The sequence below is a fragment of the Balaenoptera physalus genome, assembly GCF_965194825.1.
Source record: "Balaenoptera physalus genome assembly, chromosome: 6".
In the NCBI taxonomy this organism is placed as follows: Eukaryota; Metazoa; Chordata; class Mammalia; order Artiodactyla; family Balaenopteridae; genus Balaenoptera; species Balaenoptera physalus.
The window spans coordinates 138,576,268-138,593,436 of record NC_138885.1 but is presented as its reverse complement, the minus strand read 5'-3'; the positions used below and the strand labels follow the sequence as shown (position 1 = coordinate 138,593,436).

The following is a 17,169-nucleotide window of genomic DNA, read 5'->3' as shown; positions in this document are numbered from 1 at the left end:
CCCTCGGGGAGCGCTCTTCATCCTGAGGAGAGCGCGTCGGGGCGAGTGCCGGCCGGCGGCAGCGCTGCGCTGGGCGGAAGGCGGCTCTCTGCGGACCTGCCCTGAGGGGCCCTGAGGCGGGACGCAGCCCTCGGGGAGCGCTCTGCATCCTGAGGAGAGCGTGTCGGGGCGAGTGCCGGCCGGCGGCAGCGCTGCGCTAGGCGGAAGGCGGCTCTCAGCGGACCTGCCCTTGGGGGGGGGGGGCGTGTCCCCAGGAGGGCGGTCCCCGTGGACACAGCGCGCGGAGGGGCGCGCGGGCTGAGCTGTATGCCGTCCTCGCGGGACGCTGAGCTTCCTGAGGGGAAAGCCGCCCTGCCCTGTGCGTCACTCTCCGGGGAACACCGTCCTGACGGGAGGCCGGCGGCCACACGGCCAGCTGCTAGGTCGAGAGCCGCGCGCACGCCCGCGCTACCTTTAACTGAAGCATGTTGCTGAGCAGGACGTCCCCGATTCGTCGGTGGTCGCCTGTGGCCTGGGCACTGGAAGACCCCTCCCTGGAGCGGAGACGGACAGACACGGTCAAAACCTCGCGACAGCGTGCGAGATACGCTTCGCGTGCTGCCAGGGCCACGGCGGGTCCCAGGCTCAGCAAGACCAGCACCGAGAGGCTCTGAGGGCGAGGCCATCCTCGACAGAGGCAGTCGTCACATCCCAGCCATCCGCGAAACGGCGGTGGCCAGGCAAAAAAGGGTCTCCTTTGAGCCTGCTCCTGTCCCCGCCTCTGGGGTAGGGTGAATGCACGCGACGTTACCTACGGACTAGCGCTGGCCGTCTCGGTGGAACAGTGGCCCTCGTGAATTAGCTAGGAAGCCGGCACGCGGGGCGTTACCAGAGCGCCAGCCTCTGCTCCACCTCGCGCAGGAAGCCTCTGTGGAACTCGTAGATGGGGTCGATGTTGGAGAAGAGCAGGGTCATCAGGTCCGCAGGCATGGCGTCCGCCTTGACCACGGCGCTCCGGAACCACTGCCGGGAGAGCTCAGGGTGACCAAGGGACCCGGCCCCCGACGACGCACGGCGCCGACCCCGGGGCCCCCACGAGCACGGCCCACATCAGTGCCGCGGCTGACCAGCCAGTTTTCACAACATTAGAAAGCAATTCTGGGTGAAAAGCTTCAAAGGGAGATATTCCCAGGTTCACAAACAATCGGACCCAATATTCTGACCTGACATAGACATGTTTTAAGGCAGATACATTTAACAGAACACGTACACATACACACACACGCAGGTCTCACGATGGCCAAGAGCCGTTTCTCGGGGGGGGGGGGGGGATGCTCTGTCTCTGGCCCGGGTTTAAGAAGTATTAAGAAAATCAAAGCAACAAAGGACTTAGGTTTCATACCACGGTAATAACTTCTAAATCCTTCAGGTATGTTCGCTCTGTAGCAAGAATCTCCTTTGCTATGAAATAGGCCTCGTCCGCGGGCGCACACTGCAAGAAGTGCAGACAGCGTGAGCGTGTGGCGCCAGCCACGTCGCCGACGGTCCTAACGCTCCATCTCTTCCGCTCAAGGTAACGCTGTCATGTGATCTTCACGTGCACTTCCTGAGAGAGTCACTTCTAAGTAAAGACATAAGCCCAGCTGTATCTCCCCCAGATGTTTTTCTCATTTTATATTATTCTTTTTGAGAAAAGAACTGCTGTTCAAACAGCAACATATAGTGAAGCTAATTACTCGTTTTGTGATGAAATTATTGTTCAGATATCACTCACAGGACTGTAGCTGCTTAACACACAGATACAGGCACACCTCAGAGATGTAGCGGGTTGGGTTCCAGACCACCGCAATAAAGCAAATATTGCAACGAAGTGAGTCACATGAATTTTTTTGGTTTCCCAGTGCATATAAAATTACATTTCCCCCATACTGTAGTCTATTAAGGGTACAACGGCCTTGTGTCTTTCCCCCCCCTTTTTTTTTTTTTTTGGCCATGCTGCACAGCTTGAGGGATTTTAGTTCCCTGACCAGGGATTGAACCTGGGGCCATGGCAGTGAAAGCACTGAGTCCTAACCACTGGACCGCCAGGGAACTCCCACATTATGTCTAAAAAAACAATGTACATATCTTAATTAAAAACTACTTAATTGGGACTTCCCTGGTGGCAGAGTGGTTAAGAATCTGCCTGCCAATGCAGGCGACACGGGTTCGATCCCTGGTCCAGGAAGATCCCACATGCCGCGGAGCAACAAAGCCCGTGCGCCACAACTACTGAGCCTGCGCTCTAGAGCCCGCGAGCCACAACTACTGAGCCTGCACTCTAGAGCCTGTGAGCCATGACTACCGAAGCCTGCGCACCTAGAACCCGTGCTCCGCAACGAGAAGCCCGCGCACCCAAACAAAGAGGAGCCCCTCCTCCCCACAACTAGAGAAAGCCCACGGGCAGCAACGAAGACTCAATGAAGCCAAAAAGACCCCAAAACAAACAAACAAAAAAAACTACTTAATTGCTAAAAATACTAACCATCATCTGAGCCCTCAGTGAGTGGCAGTAGTAACATCAAAGCTCACTGACCACAGATACCACAACAATCATAATAATAATGGAAAAGTTTGAGGTATTGTGAGAATTATCAAAATGTGACACAGAGACACAAAGTGAGCAAATACTATTGGAAAAATGGTGCTGGCAGACTTGACACAGGGTCACCACAAACCTTCCATTTGTAGGGGAAAAAAAGGCAGTATCTGCGGAGCGCAATAATACGAGGTCTGCCCATACATGAATGTATGTGATTATAAACAATTAAGCCTAACTCACACAGAAGTCATTAAAATTGCCAAGCAGCGTACGTTTTATCCGTGCCTGCGGTTAGAGCCCGAGGCTGGCTGCCGTGGCCCAGCCCCGGGGCTCTTAAACCTGCGTCAGGGCCGCTGGCCGTCTGCAGGGGCCACAGGCCAGTCGGCGGTGACGGGACCCTCAGGAGCGGGAAGGGCAGCGCTGCGTTCCCAGCGAAGCACAGGCCTCATGCCCACCGGGGCCAGGGACTGTGTCTTGTCCCTGCAGGGCCCCACCCCGCCCTGAGCACACCTCAGATAGCCGCCTCCGCCTCGGTCAAGGGCCCGGTGCATGGCCGACCCTCCACTCTCTCCTACCTGGCGGACACCTGGTCCTGCTCCGTCCCCGCACGCTCGCCCGCTGCTCTTCCCCCAGGCGGAGGATTCAGGGCCGACCCTCCCGTGTCCACCGTGCCAAAAGGCACCTGGGACGTGCCCAGGAACAGAGGTCCCTGCCCTCGAGCTGACAGCCTCCCAGGCAAGAAAGCAACTCCAGCTACCGGGGAAGTGACCTAGCCGGACAGCAAAGCGCACAGAAGGACGAAGGGAGCAGGTGGGGTGGAGGCTGGCAGGACAGACAGCTGCCTCCTAGAGAGGGCGGCTGGGCGGTGGGGGCCAGCCCAGAGGTCAAGGATTGGGGGTACAAGGTGAGCCAAGTGGTCACCAGCGGGGCGGCAAGCCAGGGTGTTTGGGGCCTATCTGAGCACATGGTGGTGCGTGGGGCCCAGGATGTGTCTGGGGGCGGGGGCTGGTCAGGAGGCGCAGGGAAGGGCGAGCCAGGCTGAGGGGTGGTGACCCTGCCGGTCAGGGTCCGGGTGGGTGGAGGCGGCGAGTCGGCCGAGGGAAGGAGTGCGGCAGGGCGAGGGTCTGAGTCTGCAGGTGACCCGTTTGGGGAGGAAGATGAGGCCGGGTTTGCACCGTGGGGTCTGAGACTTCTCCCTGGAGCCCTGGGGAGTTTAGGGAGGTTGCGGCAGCAGAGGCCGCTCCTCCTGTGTGTCCCGGAGGCCACTGCTACGGCAGCCGCCCCCTCAGCCGCGGGACACTGGGAGGTTCCACCTGACCCTTCACAGCCTGTCCTGCTGTCCTCCCTCTGGGACTTGTGTGTGGAGCGTCCGCGGGCTGCTTCTCATGCCAGCTTTTCCCACACCACTGGCAGCTACATGGTCCCGTGCCATCTCCTGGTGTCCCGCCCCAGACACCTGCAGGCCGCCTTTCCAAACTTCGCGCTCGTCAATCCTTTCTTTCTGGGCTTCATGCTATTAAAAAATGACTTCTTCAAATCCACTGAAAAAATCACTGAGCTTGTGTGCTCAGTGAGCTCTCTGGGGTCAGAGCGGCCCCAAGAGGCCCACGGTCCTGGTCTGGGAGGCTTCGGCCCTCCCTGCCCTGGTCTCCCTGTGGCCAAGCGTCCCGGCTCTGGTCCGGATTGCGGACACGTCGCACGCACGCTGCCGGTGAGGGTTTCCTGCCTGGGTCCCCACTGAGGCCCGAGACCAGCTCCTCTCCCCGTGGCGGGTGAAGGTGCCCAGAGAGACGCTCGGAAACCACCACGGCAACATCACCGCTGAGGTCGCAGTAATACTGCAGGTGCCAAGGGGACGCCAGCAGTAGAGCGGTCAGCAGCAGCTCGTGGATGGCCAGCCTGGGTCGCCAGGGCCAACCCCTGATTTCCAGAGCAAAGAGCACCTCTTAGGAAACTCAGTGGAGAGAAAGCAAAACAGCTGCTGCTCTGCCAGCCACACCAGCAAGCAGACCTGCCCGCAGGCCCCGGGTCAGAGCAGAGCGAGAGGCCCTGCTTTGTCCCCACAGAGCCCCGAGCCTGGTGCCCACACACAGGCAGGGAAGCAACCCCACCTTCCCTTTCAGGCCTTCCCAACACTGTGCGTCCCCAGCAATTTCTATTAAAAAGGAGAAACAGCACAGCAAGTGGGAGACACGGTAAGGAGGAGGGATTCCAGGAAGCAAGCTGGCACGCGGGCTCCGAGGGAGGGTTGGGCAGCCCCCCCGCCCCCAGCTGGGCAGTCAGATGCCGGCGCGGGAGCCCAAGGCCTGGCCAGCTGACGCCGAGGCTTCCAGGACCTGCCAGGGGAGTCATCAGGAAACCTGGGGGTCTCCCAGCGCGCATCTGGCGGGCCGGGGCCTCGCTGGCGATGCTTCAGGCTATGGCCTCACCAGCGAGCGGGCACGTTTCTCTGCCTGGTCCCCGGCGCTCTGCCTACCGACCCCGCTCTTCCGCGAGGTGGAACAGGAGCCTGCGGGGCAGCTGCCTCTCCTCCCCCACGAGTCCACACGCCCAGCCCCTGGGACGCACCTCCAGAACCGCCTCAGCCACCAGCCCCACGGCCTCGCCTGACCCCCAGGCCTCCTCCCAGCAAAGCGGGGAGGCTGAGGCCCCCAGGATCCAGCCCCGCACTTGGAACCTACGGGCGCCAGGAAGGTGAAAGGAATAAGGAGGCCCGTCTAGGCACAGAGGGACCCCGAGCGCCCCGGAGGTGGTGGGAGGGTCTCAGGACTGGGGAACCCCCAGCCCCTGCTGCCCAGGCCCCCAGCAGCAAGCACCCCGGGGCCACCCACCTTGTGTCTCGGCTCCTCCTGGTCGTCCATCCCGGCTCCGCCAGCGTCGCTGAGGACGGGGCTCAGCAGGGGAGTGCAGCCCTGCTCGGCTGGGCCCAGTGGGCTCAGGCTCGGTGGGGTCTTCCGGGTGGACGGAAGCTGAGGACTCTCCACGGAAAGGCCTGGAAGTGAACGGGCGATGGAGCGAGAGATGAAGAAGGGCAGACCCGAGGGACAGCACCTGCCACCAGGCCCTTCCGGGGACACGCAGGCCTCAGTGTGACATAAAGCAACGGTGAGAACAGGTGACAAGTGAGCGCCCGCTTCCCCAGAGAACCTCCAGGGCGGCTTGGCCCAGGGCTCTGGGTTCCCGGGGAAGATGCGGCCGCGATAGAGCCAACGGGGAGGAGGGTGCGCACGTAAGAGGCCAAACTGAAGCTGACTTATCTGGAAAAGAACGTGTATTCTAAGGCTAACCATTCACTTAAAAAACTGGATCACACTCGTCATACTGTTTTCTACTTCCTTGAATTGTTCGTTAGCAAGGATTTTATTCTGATTTCTAGAATCATACCACAAAAGTAACTAATACTTAATTTTTTCCCCTTCTGAAAATAATGTTTGCTTTTGACCAGACTGAAGCCAAAATTCTGGCCTCGTTCTATCTCATCCAACATTTTGGGATCAAGAAATTCTCTTTTCTATTTAAAAAAATCCTCAAAGGTTTATTTCTAATGTTTTTCTATGAAAGATTAGTAACTATTAAATGCCACATTTGAAAGTTACCTTAAAGCAGAGTTTTAGAGGAGACATTTAACTGTTCAAAAGCAATTTAAGATAGAAATTTACCTTGAGTTTATAAGTGTATAGCGTTTTAACACCCAAACTACCATTATCTCTAAGTATGATTATTAAGTCGGTTTACAAAACGCTAGAAGTAACACAACGGGTTTCAAAACGAGATCCTTTCACACCGTGATTGGGGACCAAATGCAGTTGCCCACGGTGACCAGTTTATAGACCCAAAACTTGGTTTATTCAGCCTAAAGCGTGAAGTGTGTAGGAGGCAGGCTGGTGCGGAGAGCTTCCTGCTGGCGGGGCTGCCACACACAAGCCCCTGCAGCCCTCCACCGTGGCCTGAGGGCGGGGGGGAGCCCTTATTTTCACATTGACAAGTTCAGAGCTCTGGGAAGCGGGGACCCCACCCAGGGCTTCTGCGGAGGAGCTACCAATGCCGGACAGCAGAGCTCTCCTCTGGGATTCTCACAGCCACACAGATTTAAGACACAGAGAAACGTTCACTGACGTCAGAAAACCTGGACAGAGTAAGAACGTGAAATTATTGGAACCAGTTTTATTAAAATCTGCTTTTATTACACATTTAAAATAAGCTAAGCCACCTTAAAAATAGCGTGCCTTGCCTACGTCCCCTCCCCCGACAGGCCTGCCCTGTCACTTCTGCGGGACCAAAGCGACCGAGGGCTCTGGGCTGTGGCCGAGCACAGCTCCTTTGGCTGCAGAAGAGGCTCGTTTCCCGGCGAGCCGTTCAGGGTCACACTCCAAGGTCCACTGTGTCCCTAAGTAGCCCGGAATTGCATAATGAGACACCTCTACACAGTGAAAGTTCAGAAAAGATGTAGAAGCTACTAATAAGCTGTCTACTCATTCTTCCCAGGCATGTTGCTCAAGGTGTGAGAACCAAGACACTCACCCTCGCCGGTTCTGCGAACAAGTCCACGGGGTGACCCTCGCGTCTTCCCGCCCCGCACAGCCCTCCCGCCCGACAGGAAGCTACGAGTGCACGGTTTACCACAGAGTTCTTGCAAAACCTGACTTTATTTTTACAGAGCAGAAGGGGACAGGCGAGGAGGTGGTGTTAGCTCTGAAGCCTCCTGTGACAAGGCTGCAGGCAGGCCCGGCCAGGTGGGCTCGGGGGCCGACAAATGGGCCGACGAGCGGGAGGCCGAAGCCCAGCAAGCGACCCCCTCGGGACAAACAGCTCGTCTGGAATAAACCGGTTTGGTTCTAGGGAGGTTAAAAGCCATCGCTGATATTATCACTGTAGACAAGGCTGCCCTCACATCTGCAGGTTCCACATCTGAAGATTCAATCAATGAGGACGGAATATATCGGGGGGAAAAACGTTCCAGAAAGGCCCCCAAGAGCAACACTTGAATTTGCCGCTCTGGCAACTATTTACACAGCATCTTACATTATATTTACAACTATTCACAGAGTGTTTACACTGGATTAGGTGTTGTACCTAACGTAGAGATGATTTAAAGTATCCGGGAGCATGTGGGTGGGTTGTATGCAAATACGACGCCATCTCACGTAAGAGACTTCCCTGTAAGGGGTTCTGCTATCTGTGGGGTCCTGGAACCAATCTCCCGTGAATACCAAGGGACAACTGTACTTATTATTTCACAAAAATTGTCAACTCACAATTTAGTGACTCGATTAAAAAGCACCACAGACGTTAAACATTTGTTTTTATTAAATCTGTCAGCCGCATCAAAATGTAATACATCATACCTACATCAAATTCTGTCAACACAGACGCTACGAGATGAAGTGAACAAATCTGCGAGGAGCTTTTTCAAGCAAGTGGCAGTAAACGAGGCTGCTGGAGCATGCGGGCCACTGCCTCTCTGTCGTGACGCCGGTGACGCGCGGGCCCTACGCCCAGAGCGCGTCCGTGGGGCCGTGGCTCTGCTGGCCGCTTCCAGGAGCGGCCAGGGCGCATGAAGGCTGCTCTGGACCGTGTGGTGGCGTGACAGGCTCTGACCTTAGAAAGCCCGGTCCACGTGGACGACCTGTATTAGAATGCACACCAACAGGCAGATGGCTTAAGCATTTTTAAGATGCTAAATGTCAAGTTTTAGGTGCCACAGAGTATGTGTAGCCTTAACTGACATGGTGAAGAATCTAAAATGTTTGTAAACCCAGACCTCTGCGTCCAAGGTCCTCTACTGTCAAACAGCCAGGAGGAGTCAATGTTGCTCTGAGTCACAGGACCCGCTCACACGTAGGTGGTGCGCTACTGCCCCACCGTGGCACCGAGAACCACCAAATCCTTGCAGACGAGACAGGTCTGGAAACGCTTCCAAAAGGAAACGCTTTGGGATGGGTGGACAGCTCTCCGTTTCTGCTGTCCACCCGGAGTCCACAGGCAGCCTCTGCTCCCAAACGTGCAGGGTTTGACCATCTCCAAAAAAACACTGAAAAGGTAAAACTTTCGTCTCAGTCACTCTGCAGTGAGCCACCCTGGGAGATGATTTTCTCTGTGGCATTCTTTATTTCCAAACATTTCTAAATATCCATCTTATAATTTTTGACATCGTTTTGAGAAGCACAGTATTGTGCTTTGTGTAACCTCCTTATCGTCTGACCGGGTGATGAAAGAGAAACATCACATTTAGACAGGAAGCTCAGCTACTTTTATTTCATACCTTTAAATTCTCTTCTTCAAAACTCTGTAATAAAATAAACAATTCTGAAACTTTTTGCCTTATAGCGGAGCAACAGTCAGCTCCAGTTTGGAAAATTCAAGGTCAAGTTTGAAGGTTAACATGATGGAGGGAGTGTAAGATCTGGAAGCTCCCTCTATGGCTGGAACAGTGACCACTAATCCCATAAGAAAAGGGAAAAGCTGATTTTTCCAAAGAACCCAGGTAAGCGTGACCTTGATGAGTCGCAGGAAACCACGTCTGGCTCCACTTCTGAACTAGGATGTCACGAGTCTCTCTTATAGGAAATATGGTTCATAAAATAAAAGTAGGAGGTAAAAAAGTGGCTACTCCGAGGGGTCCAAGCTCCAGCTCACCCCTTCTTCCTGCTGTGTGTTTGTCCGTCTCCCAGGGCTGTGATGGCTCAGTCTGGAAGTGGCTGTGGTCACCTGAGACTCAGGGGGTGACGTCTACACGCATGGCGCACCCAGGGGCATTTTCCCAAGTCTTCTCTTCTGTTTCCTTCTAAGCAAACAAGACTCCTTCCTTGTTGAGAGAAACGGGGGTGCCAACCTACAACTCATTCACACTCTGGGCCATTTGTCCGGATGACGCCCGCCAGGTGTGGGGTCTCCTCTGCGCGACACGTGTAGGTCGTGTAGGTGGTCCAGGGGGCACGTCCTTGTTCTAATAAATGACACATTTTGTCTAAAGTTTGAGAAGCGGTGACTTATGGATCTTCTGAACTATTGGAGCGACGGAGGCAAGGGCCCCGAAACAAACTCTTCAAGTAAACCAGGAAGTGCATAGGTGATGTTCGTTAGGAAGGAGATGCAACCTGAGTGAACGTTCTTGGAAAGTAAAGGCCACACAATTTTTACCCTCCTAACTGGTCACCCTGTACATCTACTGGGTTCATCACGGAGGTGTCGCCACCTCATCCCCGCGGGGGTGACGGCAGTGGGGGGCGTCAGTGAGGGATGGGCCGGTGTGATGGGGGAAGAAGTGGAGACCCCCGTGATCCACTGTCCTCTGCTCTAAGGCGGGGTCTCCCAGGGAGTTCATGCCAACAGGAGCCTTTCTAGACGCTGCCAGCCGCCTCCCGCCCCCAGCACACTGGGCACCAGGTGCCTCGAGACCCCAGAGCGAGCCCGGCCCCCGCCCCGAGGGGCCTGCGCCGCCCCGAGCAGCCCGTCCTCAGCCGGCTTGCTGCAGCCGCTGCGCAGGAGTGGGGCAGCCCCAAGGCCTGAGAGGGGCTGAAGAGGCGGGCAGCTCCGCGGACGCAGCAGAAGCTCGCGGCAGCAGAGAGGGGGTCCAGGAGGAAAGGCCAGTTCAGAATCTGAGCAGCTGCCACGCTTCGGGCCGGGGATTTTATCGGGTGGGGTCTAGCTGACTGCGGGGAAAAGGCAATAAAACGGTCTCATTTTCAGAATTAAGAAGCCAACAGCACGTGTTCTGTGCACTATAAACCCGAGAACCGTGCAGCTCAACCCCAACGCTGCCAACGGTGTTGCTCTCAGCCGGCACCTTGGAGGCTCGTGCGGGCCCAGAGCCAGCAGACCACCAGCTCGCCTACATCCCCCTCTGCACACTGACCACGGGGGCCACTACAGGCCCGAGCAGGGCCGCTGAGAAAAGCAAGGCACCTCCCCGACTGGCCTTCCACAGGGGCGTCGCCACCACGGCCGGCATGAGACAGTCTGGGCGCCATGGGGCCAACTGCCTATGAAGACAGACGTGGGTGGTGATGTGAAAAGATACAGGGCTGTTTCAGGGGTTCACCTGACACATGAGATAATCTTCCATGGGTGTAAATCAAAACTATACTCAAGTAGAGGGAAAGGAAGCTAAAAAAGCCATCAAAATCCACAGCAAATATTCCCTTATTTTATTGAGTAAACGAAGAGTTCTGAATTAGTACATATCTGCAAATTTGTAAACGGCAATTTCAACGGGAAACAAATTTTCAAGAACCACAAACCAGGCAACGTCAATGTGTCTTCAAAGAATGAACGAGTTCAGATTTACAGAGAAATGCCATCCCCTTTTCTCCTCATTCCTGGGGACATAGATACGTTCACGCAAAAGACAGCATCCAGGGTCACGGTGGGCAGGGAGCCGCGTGGAGAGATAGTCCCACAGCGGCCCCCGCGCCCCGGCCAGCTGCGACAAGCTCTGTCACTTCAGGACAGGGGCCGGGGCACAATCCCACGAGTGACTCCGTGGCCTTGAGAACAGACACTGAAATGCCCAACTTTAAGTGCCTGAGAGAACGTGAACATTTTCATCTACAAAGTAATTGTTCTAACAATGGATTTCTTTCTGGTGCTCACTGAACCGGGAGGGAACAGCGTACCCTGAAGATGCACAACTGGCATCCCTCGTCACACACACGTAGGGTCGTGACCCGTGTGCGCCACAGAAGCGGAAGCACAGCACACCTGGTGCTCAGCCACTCCTCCAGGGCAGCAGGTGCGAAGGTGCCTGCGGTGAAAACCACAACACACACGGCACCAGAGCAATTAAAGGACTGTGCAAAGTGACGATCTTGGGGATGATGAAAGTTCTCCATGTTAAACTGTCTTGCGCGGTCTTTATTGCCCATCCCTTCATCGTTACTACCATTTTAAAAACGTGTGTTAACTGGAAAAAGGAATCCTACTCTAACCCTGCACTGAGAGAACTCCTGTGTGATATGAAAAGGCACACACAGGACACGCCGTTACCTGCTTTAGTGCTGTCAACCTGACTAACGCGAGGTTGTGCTGTTGTTAGACGCTGGAAATGGAAAGACGATCATAGACTTGATAGCTAGTAAACATAAACAGTCCACGTAAGCGGAGTGCATCATTCTAGGGGACTCGGCAGGGACGGTGGGCACTGCCTCTGGGCTGCGGTGACGGTGCCGGGCTTCCCCGCGGGCGGAGCAAAGCACACCGCGGCCGTGCGCTCTCAGCAGCCGGCGCCGGCGTGAGAAGGGCTGCTCCCAAGCCTGCGGGTCCCACGCCCATCTGCACATTCATCCTGTAATCCGGGTCTACGGGGCCACCCTTCCAAGGTGGTGCCACCGCATAACATGTTTTTTTGAAGAAAAGGCAATCACAATGAACAGCCTTCAGCAAACCCAGGACAGGCCCGCTGCTGGCCTCACTCAGAACCATTCTGGATATTTTAATGTTTCCTATAAACCAGCTCTTACTAGACAGAACACGACAGTGCCACTGCCTGGGCTGCAAGCAGAAAGACCGGGCCTGTAGGAGCCATCCTTCGGGCTCACTTTCCCGGTTGCTGAAGGGTCCCCTCTGGGAGGGGGCTCCTCCCACTTGAGTGAAGGGGAAGAAGGGCTGGGAGCAGAGTCCAAAGAAGCCACAACTGATATCAAAGAAATGGTTTCAGCATAAAAGGAAAGCTGTAAAATTAAACATATCGTGAACACTCTGGAAAAGGAAAGTTGTTCAAAATTTCTCCAAATCTGACCAAAAAGCTAACCCTGAATCTGAAAATAACACCTTCACCAGCAGTGTCCACAGAGCGTCTGGGATGCTGGGCTCATTCTAGAGCCACGCTGCCCATGCGTGGAACAGGGGGTCAGGGGTCGGGGTCAGCAGTCAATGCAGCTGCAGGTCCAGCCTCCAGGGCTGCAGGGCCTGAGGGGCAGACCGACGACAGCCCAGGCCGCTCGGCTTCCCTGCAGGTCACCGGCACAGATGGGAAAGAGGAAGAGGAGACGGACGGGCTATCTTGGCCTTGAGCAGCACGCGGACCGGGCCTGGATCCCGATTTGAGCAGACCAGACGTCGGCCAGCACTTTGTCCACCTCGTGGGGCGACGTCTGCGTGGGGCCAGTGAGGAGGCGCCTTACGTTTCAGAGACACACGGGCGCTGAGGGAGGTCGGCAGCGCGTCAGGCCCACTTTATAGGAGGGGGGCAACACCCGGGGGGACATGGTGGGGGGGGGGACACAGGACGGCCCCGCCCAACAGGCTTGGGCTTCACTCCTGATACGCCTCTTTCCGCTTCTGCATATCCTGAAAACTGTCTAAACAAAAGCTAGAAAATTATCTCCAGTAAATGAGGTTTCATTGAAGAAACAAGACAGAACTTCAACAGGAAGGCCCAGTAAAAGACGTCTGAGAACAGAACTTATTCAGATTCTTTGACATGTGACGACGACCACCCCCCTCCCCCCACCGCCCCGCATCCTGCAGCCCCGGCTGCTGCGCTGGCTCAGACCTTCTGCCCAGACACCAGGACGGGCTGCTTTAAAGACAAAAGGACACTCTGTTAGTTCGGAGCGTCGGCGGGCACGGTCAGGAGACTAACAACCAACCAGGGACAGAGGCAGCCGTCGTGTCAACTAAGATTCAGGAAAAGCGCTGGATGGACCGCCTCCGTACGGCTCCTCGCCATACACGCCCACGGTGCGTCTTTTCAGTGACACAAAATGTCCCAGACGTGCCATCCTCACCAGTGACGTCGGTCACGGTCATACAGTCTCTCCACAGACGCCGGCCAGTCAGCACCAATGCAGACGGACCCGTGGCCTGGGAGGAGCGGAGGCGGCGGGTGTGAACGTCCCAGGACCGGAGCCACGAGGGACCTGGCGCGGCGGTAAGGCAGCTGCGAGGATGGAAAGTACCGGCCCATTAGGCTGAAGCCCCTGCTGGTACCCGACTGACACCATCGACACCATCGACGGACGGCGACCGAGCCTGCAGGGAAGCCCCGGCATCTCCACGCGGCCGCCGGGAACGGGGTCCACACACACGGCGAGGATGGGACTTTCAGGAAGAAAACTAACCTTTAAACACGGCGCTGCTCCACCAGGTGAGACCGGGAAGGAAGCACAAGACCCAGCCAGGGACTCGGTGACAAATTCAGCCCTCGAGGGGCCCGGCCGTGCAGCCTGTGCTGAGCGCTGGCCCCACGTCCGCGGGGTGTGGAGCGCGGTGCCCCCAGGGGCACAGCCACCTTGGCCTGTCTGCACACAGGACCTTGCCCATGGCCTCTGGACGGATGCGTGCGGATGGGGTCTATCAGTATCAGCCAGCAGCTGTGTCGGGTGCACACCTGACCGGAGGAGACACCGTTGCTACAAGAGGCCAAGCCCCCTGCGGCTTGGGGAGGCCCCGGGTGCCCACTCCCCACAGGGAACAAGCCCCCGTCGGCCCCAAGGAAACGGCTGGCCGCCTCGAGCTAACGCCATGCCTCTCGGGCCAGTTGGTGTGTCTGGTTCTGCCTTCCCTGCAACCGAGTACGTGGCGTCCCCCAAGGAAGGTGGAAAGGACACAGTCCCGCTGACACCGCAGGTTAAACCAATGCCTCTCCAAGCACGGTCCCTGGATCCAAAGTCACGGACGCAACCAAGCCTCGGGCACTGAGCCGCCCTGGGCAGGCCCAGAACACAGCACAAGGAGGCCGCAGCCCCCGCTGCCCTCCCCAGGATTTGGGTCCTGTGGGGCCTACTCAAGATTTCGCGTAGTCAAATCAGACAAAACCTCCATCATAATTAATCATGGGCCGCACACCTCACCTTAAAAAGCAGCAACAGGCATAAGGCATATATTCCATTAAAGGTCAACATGAATCAGAACCGTGTAACATTCAAAACACATAGCACCACGTTAGCTGAATCAAAGCAAATGCCAGAAGAATAAAGCTGCAAAGGCTAAATGACCAGCCCCAAAGGATGAGCTAGAGATACTCATCCATTCTAAACCTGCTGCACAGCTTTTAACACCGCTCCAAGCGCAAGTTTTAATTTTTTGGCATTCCAAACGGAACAATCAATCAGAGAATTAGGGGGAAAAAAGAATATCTAGCCATGACCACAAATCACCTTCTGTGTTGAAAGCCGACCATCTGAGCCCTCACCCCCCAAGCAGGTGAGGGTCACCCGGGAGGGAACCCGGGAACCGTCAGGACAGGTTTTCATCGACCTGCTCTCCAGGAGTCAAATTCTTTATGTTACTCTGCAGATCGAAAAGGACTCTCTCTCCCCTTGTCTGAGCAAAGGGGTTACCGAAGAAGAGGCTCACGTCTAGGGGGGCCTCGGCCTCGGAGCCCCACGAGTCTGTGTCGGAGCCGCTCGGGTCCTCAGCCGTCGTGGGCGGGTAGCTGAGCTGCTCTAACTGGTCGACGAGGTCCGAGAAATGGAAGGCCGAGCTGGCCTCGGAGCGGACCGAGCAGGCGGGGAAGTTGGCCATGGAGCTGGCCTCGGACCGGGTGGCAGAGCCGGGCGTGTGCGCAGACAGGCTGCTGGGCAGCGGCGCGTCGCTGAGGGAGCTGGTCTCGGACCGGTGGATCCGGAGCGAGCTGGTGTCGGACGGGCTGAGCAGGCGCTGAACCAGGCTGGCCTGCGCCTTCACCTCCAGCAGCTCCGAGGTGTCGGCGGGGTGCGCGTCGCCAAGGCTGCCCTCCTCCTCAAACTCAAAGCCGCGCTCCCCGCTCCCACGGGCCGGCTCCGGGGAGGACCCCTCCGGGCTGGACGGGGCAGACCCCAGGCGGCCACCCAGCAGGGCCTGCGGGCGCAGACTGCCGTGGGGGAAAGGAAAGGCCTCAGAGCCTCCGGCAAAGAAGGAGATGTCTGCCAGGTCGCCATCTCTGAACTCCTCGAACGCCTGCAGCTGGGCGCTTGTCAATGTGAAAACAGGGCCCCCCCGGCGGCTCTGCCGGCCACACGGGGTCCCCCCCCTGGAAGGGGAGGGGCCCACGGTCAAGGCACCCTCACCATGGCCACTGCGACCCGCCCGCTCCCTGCCGGCACCCCCTGCCTCTGGGCCTAGGGCGGCGCGACTCAGCCCCTCATTGCTGCTGGGGCCACGGCTCCTCACGCCCCGACCCAACCCGGCACCTTGGCAAGGCTGGAATGCTGGCGGCCCGGGGGGCTGGGCCGCGGCCACGCCGCTCCTCTCCGCAGCTGGCCACCTGGCGCTGGGAGCCGGGGGCCCCGTCGGGGAGCCGCTGCTGTCCTTGGAATCGAGCGGGCCCACGGGGGCTGGAACGGAGGCGGGGCCCGCGCAGACGGAGGCACTTGCTGAAGACGGGGACGCGGCAGCCCTCGTGCCCTCGGTGAACAAGATGCTCTGGGGAGCAAACCAGGAGGAGAGAAAAAGGAACACGTGAAATGAGCAACTGCTGCCGGGAAGTCGCAAAGCTAACTGGGCCCAGGTGAGTACATCCGCACCCACACATTTCTGCCGCAGCTTCTACAAAGGAGGGCAGCAGGGCAGACCTTTCCTTTTAGAACTGAAGATCTGTAAATGCAGATTAATCTCTTTTTTTTTTTTGGGGGGGGGGGAAGGATTTATTTATTTATTTATTTTTGGCTGTGCTGGGTCTTCGTTTCTGTGTGAGGGCTTTCTCTAGTTGCGGCAAGCGGGGGCCACTCTTCATCGCGGTGCGCGGGCCCCTCACTGTCGCGTCCTCCCCCGTTACGGGGCACAGGCTCCAGACGCGCAGGCTCAGCAGTTGTGGCTCACGGGCCCAGTTGCTCCGCGGCATGTGGGATCCTCCCAGACCAGGGCCCGAACCCGTGTCCCCTGCATTGGCAGGCAGACTCTCAACCACTGCGCCACCAGGGAAGCCCCAGATTAATCTCTTTTCGTGTGTCTACCACATGGCTTTTTCCTAATCATCCACCATATTCCATATTCTCCGTGAATTTTAAGAGACAGCATCAGAGAACTGAAAGCTTAAATGTAACTTTTAGACTACTCACAAATTTGAACTTTGTTAAAGAAACAAAAATAAGTTCTTTTAATTTCAGTTGATTTAACAAGGAATTCCAAAATAGAAAATGTACCTAGAAGAGTTAAAGAAAGTTTTTATTTAAAAGATCCAATTAAAAAAAAATTTAGGACACATGAGCTTTAATATATGAGGTACAAGTGAAGCTTCTGGAAATACTGTAACAGTATAAATGACAAAACTGTCAACAAAAATTAACTTTGTGCAGCAATAAAAAGGTATAAATATGAAACTATACAGCCGCACACAGAAAGTTGTGAAATAACAGTACATGAAAAGAGCAAGATTCTATGTAAAAATATGCTTGCATGTGGCAGTCAACACACAAATGTGAACACAGGGAGAGATGGCAGAGAAGCAGACCTGAAACACAGAGTCACCGACGTCCCGGCCTCGCAACACACAACTGTCACGTCTGGGACACCGTGGCCAAACGTCTACTGTGTTTGTGTGCGCCTGTGTGTACCTGTTTTAATATAGCCGTGATCGTGTCAAACACACAGGCATACACATTTGTCTCCTGCTTTTCACCCTAAAGATAATAGTAAAAGATCCACTCAGTGAACACGGCTTCACTAAGCAAACCACCTCCTAAGCTGGC

The 17,169-nt window shown here is 56.3% G+C and overlaps 1 protein-coding gene across 4 annotated transcripts in view; it reads right to left on the bottom strand.

The window, feature by feature from the left end:
* FARP2 (FERM, ARH/RhoGEF and pleckstrin domain protein 2) overlaps nucleotides 1–17,169 on the bottom strand; it is an 83,682-nt gene that overhangs the window by 12,497 nt on the left and 54,016 nt on the right. For all 4 annotated transcript variants that reach the window (XM_082466494.1, XM_082466497.1, XM_082466495.1 and 1 more), the window contains 5 exons: nucleotides 15,673–15,904; nucleotides 5,392–5,552; nucleotides 1,382–1,471; nucleotides 869–1,002; nucleotides 452–533 (listed from right to left, as the gene is read on the bottom strand). In XM_082466494.1, coding sequence (XP_082322620.1) covers nucleotides 452–533; nucleotides 869–1,002; nucleotides 1,382–1,471; nucleotides 5,392–5,552; nucleotides 15,673–15,904 — 699 coding nt within the window. The remainder of the gene's footprint in view (nucleotides 1–451; nucleotides 534–868; nucleotides 1,003–1,381; nucleotides 1,472–5,391; nucleotides 5,553–15,672; nucleotides 15,905–17,169) is intronic.